Below are 13,141 nucleotides of genomic sequence, written 5' to 3' on the forward strand. Positions count from 1 at the left end.
ATGCTGATAACATGCATTATATATATATATATATATATATATATATATATATATATATATATATATATATATATATATGCAGGTTTTGGTGTCTTCGGGTGTCTTCCCGTGTAAGAGTTGGGGTGTCTAGGCGACGTTTCGACGAGGTCTCACTCGTCATCTTCAGGCTGGTGCTTTCGGCTTCTTGTTACTGGAACAGAGCTCTGTTCCAGTAACAAGAAGCCGAAAGCACCAGCCTGAAGATGACGAGTGAGACCTCGTCGAAACGTCGCCTAGACACCCCAACTCTTACACGGGAAGACACCCGAAGACACCAAAACCTGCATTCCTGTACCCGTGAAAATCTACGAAAGCATATATATATATATATATATATATATATATATATATATATATATATATGTTTTATTTAGGTGGATAAAGTATTAAGCATTGGGTTGGCAGTTATAGTGTTGCTGCTTTCAGAAACCTTTGTGACTGATTACACCTGTCTTGTGGTATGTAAAGTTGTCGTGTCTTGTTTGCAGTATGTATCATGCCATGAGTGTTTGTCTCCTGTTTTCCAACTCAGTAATTCCGTGATAGATTGGCACGTTGTCCTACTCATGTGATATGTGTAAACATTACATTTAGTTCACATGGGACACAGCTTGGGTGCAAGTTGTTGGTCCTCCAGGGCGGTTTGCAGGGTGACCATTCTTGTGAAGACAATCCCAGTGTTCTTTTTCTCTGTGGTTTCAGTCAAAGTTCTGACACAAGGGGAGAGAGTTGGCTTGACCCAAGCAGATGTCCATGTTCAGAAAGGGCAGGCATGGCAATGAAAGTTTTGTTTTCCATTTCGTGGCAAACTCTGCTTGGCATAGATTTTTTTAAAAGGGGACATGGTTGACAACAGGAAAAATATATATCCACAGATCGCATAAGATTGCACAGGAGCAAACAACATACACAAGACTTGTTAGGAGCAAACAACATTACAGCTCAGTTCCTAATAATGTTTCCATATGCACTAGACACTGAAAGCATATTGAAAGCATGCAGCCCTTCCCCCTGAATCTTGGGAACTGTCGTTTGTTAAGGGTGCAATGAATTGTTACTTTTTGGTGGGTAAACTACAGCTTTCAGGATTCTTTGTTCGGTGGGGGGATGTGCTATAAATGCATGCTGTTAACACAGTAGGTGTAACCTTCAGACCTGGCCTTAGATTTGAAAGTAGAAAAAAACCCATCAGTCTTTAGCAAATGTATTGTTACAAACTGTACACTAGTTGTTTCATGGGGCGGGGGATTAATTCTGTCCCAATATATAAACATGTACAACTACTTAGCCTCAGTTCATAGATCTGTAATTGCAGTAGATCTTGACCCTTCCAGATCACACTGAAGAGATTGCCGATGAGAGGGGAAAAGCAATCCCTAGGCTGGCCTCCTTCCCAAAATGGAACTAGGATTGGTGGCAGCTGAATGTATTGATCTCAGGAATAGGAGCTTCTTCATGCCAGGCTATTGGATGTAGGAAATTCTAACTGCAGCATTTACTGTCTGCGTGTAAAGATCTATTTCCCAAATTGGTCCATCCTTTGTTGTCATTGGGGCCTTTTTAATTTAGTTGAATGTTTAATTATATTAGTTTGGCTTGCTCATCTTTAACCAAAAATAATAAGTTTGCTCATTGTCATATACACAGTATTCCCACTAATGAGCCTAGTAATTAAGTGCAATTTAAAACAAACCAAAAAACTGAATTAATTGCTAACCATCTATTTTTTCTTATTCTTATTGCTAGAAAAAAAACCCATTAATTTAGCCACTAAGGGTGTATGCTTTTGTTTAGCCCTTCAGAATACTTAACTATTATCTGACTCTTAATTATTTATAATTGCCCATTATTGACTAAATCTATGTTTGCCTCTTCTTTTTGTGTCAGGACCCATAAGAAATCATTATATATTAATATATCTCTGAGTTGACGCGCAAACTTCCGCCTCCCTCCACAAATATTTTTTTCTTATATATAGTTGTTGCAAGGCCATACCTACCCTCTCCGGAAAAGAGAAAGGACAATATTCAGTGATTTTAGCAAAGGCAAAGGTAATTCTTTTAGATTAGGTAGTTGGTTTTTTTACAAAAGCAGTGTGAGAAGGGTCAGATTTTAGGATCTTTGCTACTCAGCTAATAGTAAACCTTCAGTCCCTTGCAGATGCCCTTGCAGAAGATAACTAAGAGATCTGTTCTGGCAAATGGGGCACTGCCCCACCAATCTCGGGTTGCCCTCAGCCAGCTCCCACCTGCCTGCCATCTTGAGGCAGTCATGGGTGGCTCTGCCTGCCTTCCATTCTGGCTCCCCCTACTGCTGGTCTGTCTCCCTGCCATCTGCGCCACCAGGCCCAGTGGAAATGAGCCAGCCCTGTTGAAGCATAAACATTATGAACCACCTCCCAGCTCAAGCCATTGCATCTATCTCTACGGACCAGTTCGCTCAGTCACAATCTTTCTTCATATACAACACAGTGTCTCCAGGGATGCACTCATATGGAGAGCATAAAATATGACGTGGGTCCATTTTATTCACACGGTGTGACCTTGCATTGGTGATTTCCCCCTGAAACAAACAGCCGGTACACAATGGGGAACAGGATCAGAACCATGGAGAAGAGATGTAAGCCCTTGCTCCCATAGCAGCCCCAAGCAGAATTAGGCCCTCCTCCCTTGTGCCTGCTCTTCTCAGTGGGACCTGCGAAGTATGCTGCCAATTGTGGCTGCATGAAATCTCCATTAGGAAGTTGCTTCTGTATTTATGGGAAGCCTGGATCAGACATCCCAGTTTACCCCATCCTAGATTGTACACCAGTTCGTTCATTCTTCAGGGGAAAGCCTATTTAGATGAGGGTATGAATGGCTCCTAGGTAAGGAACTGTATCATAAATGGACATGGATAAATTATAAGGAAAATTGTTATAATGGTTCAGGGAGTTGATGTTGCAAATATGATGAACTGTAAGGAAGGCAAATGTATGTTTTTTCTTACGTGTTGACTGAGGCTAGTTCTGTTGTCATTGTAATCCATTTTGTATGTTCTACATTCAAATGCCTTTAATTCAAGGTAAAGCTTGAATAATTTGCATTTCTTTATCAGGGAAATACAGTTTCAGTGCTATCTAAATGTATTTACTCTGTAGAGGGCTAGCTATTTAATTTAGCTAAAGCAAGAGAGATCAGTTTTAATTTTAAAAAATCATACTTCTATGCTGCTTCTTTAATTTTTTATTCTATCATATGATTTCTTTTATGGATTGACATATATTCATTAATATTTGTGTGCTTTTCTTTTCCATCCATCTCTCTTCATCTCATGAAAAGCACATCTGGGTAAGTTAAACCACAATGGTTGCTGATCATATTCATTTTCAGCACCATATTTGGATTTCTTCTTTTATTTCCTCTTATTATATTTTTTAATTTCTATATAACCACTTTAATTTGCAGATCTATGTGGAGAGTTGAACCAAAATCAAACTTTAAAATATTCTAAACTTGGGCAACATTGGAGACCTTTTCAGGGTCTACTCCTGTTTGTTCTCAGCTTGTGGATATATGAATATATTTTCATATGAACTGAGTGAAATTCTAGATGAGTTGAAATAAATGACAAAAAAACTTGTGCTCTACCTCTGTGGTAAAGTGTTTTGCTGGTATTTCACTCATTCATTTGTTCATTCGCTTGTTCTATATGACCCATATATAGAACAACAATATTTTGTATTGATTTTCCCACTCTTGGTTTCATTTCTTACCAATTCAATTAATTTGCAAGTTTGCGAATATCTTTTTATTGCTCTTCTCAGTTTGGCTAAAATTATTCCAGCTGCAATCCAAACTCACTTACATGGGAGTTAGCCCCACTGAAATAAATGGGGCTTGGTTCTGGGTCGACATGGGTAGGTTTGCACTGTTGAAACAATTGCTTTTGTGAAAAATCAGGTAGTAGGAAAGAAAAACTCCTAGTCAGAACTCATATAGCCCCTTCCATGCAACGTATGTAGAATTTTACACATATATAAACTTCCAACATCTCTGTGATTAAAACAGTAAGCTTACAAAAAGCCCTTTGGTGTGTGGAGCTGCAAGGGACAGAAGATATTAATTTAAGAGTTGTATGTTAAAATGTATTTCTACAATGGGTGTAATCAAATATGGATTTAATATGCTTTAATATACCTGAAAACTCCAGGGGTCTGTAATTGTATTTCGCAAGTTTACGATAAGATTCCAAGGCAGTTATTATGCAGGCAGGTTGATTCATTATGGTAGTGGTGTTATATTTTGAGCAGTCATTATTTCTCATTATAATTCAGAGTTAAGGCCCTGGCTTCTAGTGGCTACTCAGCAATTCCAAACTATATTTCCATTTACCTAATGAATGCTTTTAGGAAAAAGCAATAACTTTCACCACCTTGAAACATATGCACAGCAATTACAGCATTATTTAAGCAAGCTGTGCTTTTATTAAAATAGTAATCAAACTTCCCCACTTTTTAGATTTTGAAACTTTTAAATTTGATTTTCTTATTATCTTTTGAGGATTCCCCCGCCCCCTTTATTCCAGCAGAATATATATAGAAAATGAATTACACATGTGTCCAGAGAAGTTCAATTGTGACTTTAAATTGTGACAGAAACCTAGCTACATTGTATGGAGTAGAACTGTGTGCTGTTGACTGTTTTGAATTTATTTTATGGAGCAGTTCAATTCTCACACACAACGCTAAGCCAAACCATGATACAGCATATAGGAGCAAATGTGCAGCTTCCTGGAGAGAAAGTTGCAGGTGCTTTGCTTCTCAATACAGTGGTGCCCCGCAAGACGAACGCCTCACGAGACGAAAAATTCGCAAGACGAAAGGTTTTTTCGTTTTCGAGTTGCTTCGCAAGACAAATTTCCCTATGGGCTTGCTTCGCAAAACGAAGCTTGCCCCCGCACCCCGGACCTCTTTTGAAGCAAGGGGCGGCGGGGAGAAGATTGCTTCTCCCCGTTGCCAGCCCCGCAATCTCCGGGGACAGAGGGGAAGGTGCGCGCGCGCCTTCCCCTCTGTCCCCGGAACCCTTTTGAACCAAGGGGCGGCAACAGAGAGAAGCGATCTTCTCCCCGCTGCCCCTTCCCTTGCTTTAAAACAGGTCCGGGGACAGAGGGGAAGGCCCGCGGCGCTTCCCCTCTGTCCCCGGACGGTCTCCATAGGAACGCATTGATTGATTTTCAATGCATTCCTATGGGAAACCATGCTTCGCAAGACGAAAAACTCGCAAGAAGAAAAAACTTGTGGAACAAATTAATTTTGTCTTGCGAGGCACCACTGTAACACAGTAACAGCAGGAACGGGGAGAGGCAAAAGACTTGTGCGCTTCTCTCTTGAAATCCAGCCTTTTGCCCTAAGCAGGGCCGGTCCACCCAAGAGGCAAGGTGAAGTGCCTGCCTCAGGCAACAGGATCCACAGGGGCAGCAGATCTAGCCTCCAAGGAGTGCATTGCTTGCTTGCCGTCACCACAGTAACATCAATGGCTGCTTGGAAGCTGGGTCTGCTGCCTCCTTGGCAGCCTCATCAAAGCTGCCTCTTGGCAAATAGGAGACACTGCCGGTCTCCTCCCACCTCTAGGGAGGAAATGGTAGGGGTTGCCCTCTGGAGATTCCTGTGCTCTGCACCTGCCCTGCATAATTCAGAGCAGCCCCATCCCTGCATAATGGCCCTTGATTTGCACTTCAACCATTGGGTTGATTTGATTCCCCCCCCCTGCCCAAATTCCTGATGTAGATCTTCACTCACCCCTTCTCTCCCTGAGAGGGGGGTGTGTGTGTCATTTTGTGGTTCCCCTCACGTGCCAACATGTCTTGGGCCAGCCCTGGCATGAAGTTCTGTGTGGATCAGGTCTTAGTACAGTGGTACCTCGGGTTAAGTACTTAATTCGTTCTGGAGGTCTGTTCTTAACCTGAAACTGGTCTTAACCTGAAGCACCACTTTAGCTAACGGGGCCTCCTACTGCCGCCGTGCCGCCGGAGCACAATTTCTGTTCCTATCCTGAAGCAAAGTTCTTAACCTGAAGCACTATTTCTGGGTTAGCGGAGTCTGTAACCTGAAGCGTATGTAACCCGAGGTACCACTGTAGTGAATAAGGAATTTCAGTGGCTACCAAGACTTCCTTGACAAAGACAGCATTCAGCCAACCTTTGAAGAGAGTAGTCCCATAATTTTCCAGTCAAGTTTCTCCAGCTGGGGAGTTCTCTTGTGAATCCCCTACTGAAGTGGGAGAGAGTCACAGAAGTGCAGCAGAAGGTTGCCTGTTGGACTGTTCCCTTCAGCAGTAGCACTTACAAGGTTTTTCCCTCAATGATAAACATACATACTATCCTGTAATCTAAGCTTATGGCACTATGTTGCGTTATAAACAAGGCTGCATTCCTATTACTACTTCTAAGAAAAAACAGGTACTCTTTATTACATCCAGTGGGACTTAAGCATTTCATTCCGCACTGGATTATATCTGCATAATGAGGTGCAAATGTTTCTGCTCATCTGATACCTTAATGAAAGAAAATGGTTGAAAATCAATGGCACGCAAACTAAAGTCAGCACCCACTTCTGCACTTGTGTTCTCAATTGGAATTCGCTGAACATTAATGCTATTCTCTCACGTTTCATATTTATATTTCCCCCCCTTTATCTTACACAGAGAAGTGTACTGTAGGTCCACTGCTCATTACTGGACCTGACATTGAATGGCCAAGATTACATATAAAATTCTCTCAATTGTACAGTGCAATAATAGTGGTGACTGCCTTGGCAACCCATTCTATTAATTTCCCAGATGGCTCATGAAAGGTATCAAAAGGACCGAAATGCAAATAATTATGCATATCTATCACATGAACAGCATAAGGCAATGACTGAGGAGCTGACCATGGTAAAATCATAGCTCAGAATCTTCTGCAAAAATGAGAGATCCTGGGTTGAGTTATGAGATAGCAAGCTGCTATTGGATTTCACCATGGTATCTTTAAAAAAAGTAACAGGGGTCACCTTAGCTAGCATTTTCCAGGTAGACTTAGCATGTATTTCCAGGTTATTATTTTATTTGTTTGCCCTTTCTTCACGCTTCTAAGTTCCCAATTATATGTGGGTAAGGTGATAGCTAAATCATTGGCCCATGTCAGCATTCCCTTCATACCTTGTCATATGTCAGTGTTATTTACCATGTGTGCTAGGCCCATACACACCCAACTCTAGCATGGCAACACTAAGCAGTTCAGCGGTGGGTGGGTGAGAGAGGCTGGCATGCTAACACTATATGGATTTGGGTTGGCATGCATGGGTAATGTAATAGGAAGTGTTTTCAACATTCATGCAGTTAACTGCTTTCTTAATGACTCCATGCCTTGTTCAAACTGGAGCTCAGAATGCCACAAACAGTATTCTCAGGGGATCTTCCATCCACAAAACTGCCACCCCTGCTTAGCTTCATTGGTGAAGCTAAACAAGGTCCATTTACCCTTCTATGGACCTTTTTAATTTCTTCCACTCCAACGTTACTGTAATTTTTAATACTCCATATATATATATATATGTTTGAATATGTAATGGCTTGTAGAATGGAATGGTAAGAAGGTCAGTTTGAATTCTAGGGGGTTTTTGCATAGACTAAAATGGAACAAAATGAGTTTTAATTATTTTTTGCATTAAATTGAAAAAGAAAGCAATAACCAACAGCAGTGTATTAACTCTACAGCATTTCATTCATTAACAGCCCTAAAGGAATGGAGAAAAAAAGGGTTCTTTTTGAATGTCAGCATATTTTAGGTTATCCTGTATAATTTAATGAAGAAGCTGCAAACAAGTATATGAATAAATTCACTTTAGTAAATTCAGTTAGGAAGGATTGGAGAATGTTATTATCAAAAGAGCAGTCTTGCCCTTGAGCCATGATATTTAACACATATACCGTATTTTTCGCCCTATAGGACGCACTTTTTCCCCTCCAAAAATGAAGGGGAAATGTGTGTGCGTCCTATGGGGCGAATGCAGGCTTTCGCTGAAGCCTGGAGAGCGAGAGGGGTCGGTGCGCACCGACCCCTCTCGCTCTCCAGGCTTCAGGAAGCTCTGTGCAACCCTCAGGAGACCAGCTCCGAGGGTTGCGCAGAGCTGCCTGCAGTCCCCGGCTCACCGCAACCCTGCGCGGCCACCGGGAGCCGGGCGCAAAGTCCCGCCCCGCTGTGGATGGCCGCGCAGAGCTGCCTGCAGTCCCCGGCTCTGCGCAGCTCTGCGCGGCCACCTGGAGCCGGGCGCAAAGTCCCGCCCCGTTCCCGATGGCCGCGCAGAGCTGCCTGCAGTCCCGGGATCAGTGCAACTCTGCGCGGCCACCGGGAGCGGGGCACGAAGTCCCACCCAGCTCCGGATGGCCGCGCAGAGCTGCCTGCAGTCCCGGGATCAGCGCAGCTCTGCGCGGCCATCGGGAGTGGGGCGCGAAGTCCCGCCCAGCTCCGGATGGCCGCGCAGAGCTGCCTGCAGTCCCTGGCTCAGCGCACTTCTCCCCATAGCTAGCCCCACAAGCTCGGGGGACAGCGGGGAGGCAGAGCACGCCTTCCCGCTGTTCCCCGACCTGGTTCTTCCAGCCCCACACCTGGGGGGGGGAATAAAAAAACTTTTCTTTATTTCCCCCCCAAAAAACTAGGTGTGTCCTATGGGCCGGAGTGTCCTATGGGGCGCAAAATATGGTAGATGCCTTCACTGACTACAGTGCCAAAATTCAAAATTGGCATCATGAAGTTAAGACAGGTTAAGATTATTCATGTGATTGCTTGATAATATATATAAAAAAACATTATTTGCATGTATGTAAAATATCAGATTTTGAAAACTGTCTTCTTTTTGTAATGGTGAAAAATAATGTCCACCTGCTATCAAACAGCTTTCAGAGTTAGTTTGCATGTATGAATTACATATCCTGGTGTACAAAATGGAAAGCACTTGAAATTATATAACCTATGTATTTCGTTTTCAAGAAATCACCAAAAGCAGTTTGATCAGGAGTGTTCAAGCACTCCTTTATCGTGGAAGATATGTGTTCCCCATTTCAGCTAGGTGACGTAGTCTACTTTCCCCCTCTGCAACAGCCACTGCAGGAGGTGCTATGTACCAGAAAGTTCTGGGCCTTATCAAATGGCCAGATATCGATTTGACAAAACAATACGGTGTATAAAAACACTTCTTCCATGATGTAAGAACCTCCCCCCTCTTCCAGTAACCATTCACACCTGAAGCCCTCAAATGACTAAGTGAAATTTGGTTTTGGAAAAGCCCAACATGTGTATTTCAAATCCAGCTCATACAACAAAGTGAATATGGAGTCCATCTCTCATTGTACTGCTTAATTACTTTCCACAGAAGTCAGTGTTAATTTGGCAGGAAATAGTTGTTCTTTCTCTAAGCGATATCCTGAGCAAACATACATATGCAATGGTTTATAATACAACTGAATAATAATGGGTTATCCATGCAGTTTGAGTAATGCTGAAAAATAAAGTAGAAAGGGTTTTGTCCTTATGTTGGACATTCATGAGTGACTGGCCACCTACCAGGGATGCTGTAAAAGTGGTTTTCCTGCATTTGCAGAGGGTTAGACCTTTGAGGTCCCTTCTAACTCGATGATTCTGTGAATTCAGCAGGAGAATTCATGGCCAGGGGAGCCCATTTTTCTCTACAAGGGAAATAACATTTTCTCTGAGGTCTGAACGGTTCAACAGTGCTGACGGACAAATAAAGGCAGCTAAAGCACTGTATATTTGATATGATTTACCACAGGCTAACTGCATCTGAGCATAATTGTGTCTGTGGTGCTGCTAGGTACCACCATATGCTTTAATAGATTTGTGATGGTCTTTTAGGCATGAACTCCTGGAGGAAGCTCGGAGGAAGGGCTTGCCTTTTGCACAGTGGGATGGGCCCACAGTGGTTGCATGGCTAGAGGTAAGTGCTAGGAAATCTTCTGACAACGTGGCCATACCTGATTGTACCTTAATGTTATGAATCATTTAAGATCTAATACAGGTTTGGCATTCATAAAGGAGAAACAAAAGCAGCACTAATTCATTCATTTTACTGAGAGTCTCCCAGAATGCTTTATATTGCATTCCAGCACAAAACAGCAAGTTCTCCAGCTGTCCTCTTACAGAAGCAGAGAATGGCCAAACCTTTCTAAAAATACAGATTAATCTAAACAAATATGAGGATCTGTGATAAATGGTGATCTTTTCAACCCAACCCATTAAGAAACCAGCATTTCTCAATTTTTTACTTGTAACTTCTTTGCTTGTTGTTGCATTCAGATTTTGGATCAAATTAAGAGTGGATTTGCATGTCAACCTACTACACCAACACCTGTGGTTTTTGTACCCATGGTGCTCCCCCTCATACACGTGAGAGCACTTGTATGAACAGGCAGTCACCTACAATTTCTGGTAAATTGTTGAGCTAACATGCTGCTCTAAAGAAGCAGCTATGCTTCTCCTGATACAGGTCCTTAGAACTAGCAAAAGACCTATAGGTATAACAGGCAATGAGAACCACCAAGCCTATAATCCCTTGATGGTTCTCCAGTCCCTTCCTTCCTCTGGTTTGTTCTCTTATTCATTGTCCTTGTTTTCTCTGCCACTTGTCTCCTGATGCCATTGGCTGATCTGCTTTGATGACATACTGAATCCTTGAAGCTGCCACTAGCTTGTCAGATTTGATGTCACAGAGGGGCTAGTTCTACTTTTGCCAAGTGTACTGACAGTTTAGTGTGTCACTGCAGACTGTGATTTATTGTTTTCCAGTGTGGGCATATGAAATCTTAAGAATTCAGAGACATGATTAAGATAAGATCAGCCAGATTCAGCAATTGTTGATAAACCTGCTGTGCTGCATTAGTTTCTAAACACTTTTTCTTATTTTTCTTAAAGTTTTATTACAAATAACAAGCAACACCATATCCCACACTGTAAACAATGATCCTCAGTTCTATTAAATGAAAAGTTGCTTTCTGAGTTGAATCACTCTGGCTTCTGAACCTCCCTGCGATATTTAAAATCTGAATACATCAGTAAAGATAGAGGAGTGTTCAGCGTTAATAAACTCCACTTTCTTGAGTACAATCACTATAAATCTGTTTGTTCTTTAAAAAGCAAGCCATTTAGAAAAGCTAAAGTTTGCTCTTCCTTCGATGTTAAAAACAGATGCTGTGCTTCAGTCCACAATGTGCAGGATTATTACTGTTGAAGTGAGATTCATGCACTTGTATTTCAAAGGTAGAAGCACTGAGCGTGTTTGATGAAGCAGAACTCCCCAATAAGCTTCAGTATTCAAACATATGTTGTCCTACTTGGTTTACAAGTTGTGAGAGAGAAAGTGTGTCTTGAGCTATTAGGATTTTTTAATGGGGAGGGAACAACTTGATTCAAATGATACAAAACAAAGGTGCTGTATTTAAGTGTGTAAAATGTACAGTTTTTTTAAAAAAGGAAAAGTGCAGATAATCATAGGATCTGAAAGCAGCAGCTTCATTCCATTCATTTTCTGTGAAGGAAGCCTAAATTATTAAGAAGGCTTAGCTGAAAGATGGGAACCAAAAGTGTATTGATGTAAGAGGACGTTTTGCAGCTAAAGGCTAAAATGTGGCTTTGCCCTAGACTATTTGAATATTATGTTGATTTTACCCCTAGAGTTATAATCTACCCCAGGTGAAAAGCTTTCTTCTTCTGGATGGGAAACAAGAGGAGCAGGGAGGTGGCCAATGCCTGATTTATGTTTAAACTAAAACAGCTATAGCTTAGGGACTCACTCTCTTGGGGGCCCAAAAAAATTAAAGGAAAAAAACTGGATGTAAATTTCCAAAATATAAGATAAAAAAAGCAAATAAAATGGCTTTAGATACCTATTAGGTCCATAGATTACCATATAGCATACATTCAACACAAAAAACAGCAAAAATTTGTTGTTGACAAAGGACAGCTGGACATATAAAGGGCCCCATTACCTTTAGTAGCTTAGGGCCTCATCAAACCTAAATCCGGCTCTGGGGGTGGCATTTGTTTCCAAGAATGACAGCACTGTTGTTGAAACTGAATTTTAAAATCATTTCACTCAGTGGCGTCGCAACGGGGTGGGGGTGGGGGGTGATACGCCCCGGGTTCCATGCCTGCGGGGGTGACAAGAAGTTACCCCATGGGGCTCGTGGTGGCGTGAACAGCCATCGTGCCACCGCAGCCGCCTTCGGAGGATCCTTCATTCGCAGCTGCAGCCGCGAGCAGAGGATCCCGGCGCCGGCAGCAAACCACTAAGTACAGTGCATGTGCATTGTTGCACGCATGCGCTGTATGTAGCAACACCGCACATGCACTGTATAGCAGTTTGCTGCTAGCGCCGCTGCAGCACCGCTCCAGAGCTCCATCCTCTGTTCGTGGCTGGTGTGGCACCGGAGGGACCTCAGCACCATCCGTACAGCGCTGGAGTGGCACCGGCGGCAAACCACTATACAGCGCATGTTTGGCATTGCTACATACAGCTCATGTGTCATACATAGCGATGCTGCACCTGCGCCCTACGTCGAAGGTGTCACAATGCCTTCCTTTGCCTCTGATTTCACTACACCTGAATTGCATGTAAGCTATGATAAAGCCAGAGGTTTTGAAGCAAAGGATTATAGAATGAAAGGCAGTTTCAGAGGGTGAAAAATGTTCCATTAAAACTTCCCAAACCTTACCTGTTTTGCACCAGTTCACACCTGTTCAGAGTCTCTATCAGTGACATGCTTGGGTTGGAAAAATAACTGTATTTCTTCCTAGTAACAAAAAGGAAATCGAACCGCACCTGAGTGTGTGACCGTTAACACTGTCACTAGGGAAAGGACTGTATTAAAGAAAAGAAAGAAATTGCCACTGAAACGGCAGCCACTTGGGACTAATAAAGAGGTTCACAACGGAGCATTGCCCTGAATGCCAGAAACAGGGACAGGTGACTGTGTGCTTTTGCAGCCCTGTCAAACGCAAACAACAAGCACCCCATATTTGCAGTATGCACACCCCATTTCAGCTCCAGGCATAAAACTTCAGCAATCAG

The 13,141-nt window shown here is 42.5% G+C and overlaps 1 protein-coding gene across 2 annotated transcripts in view; it reads left to right on the plus strand.

The window, feature by feature from the left end:
- PPFIA2 (PTPRF interacting protein alpha 2) overlaps nucleotides 1–13,141 on the plus strand; it is a 269,318-nt gene that overhangs the window by 240,756 nt on the left and 15,421 nt on the right. For both annotated transcript variants that reach the window (XM_083463081.1, XM_083463082.1), the window contains one exon: nucleotides 9,931–10,012. In XM_083463081.1, coding sequence (XP_083319207.1) covers nucleotides 9,931–10,012 — 82 coding nt within the window. The remainder of the gene's footprint in view (nucleotides 1–9,930; nucleotides 10,013–13,141) is intronic.

The sequence above is a fragment of the Podarcis liolepis genome (genome assembly GCF_965112155.1).
Source record: "Podarcis liolepis genome assembly, chromosome: 10".
Lineage (NCBI taxonomy): Eukaryota > Metazoa > Chordata > Lepidosauria > Squamata > Lacertidae > Podarcis > Podarcis liolepis.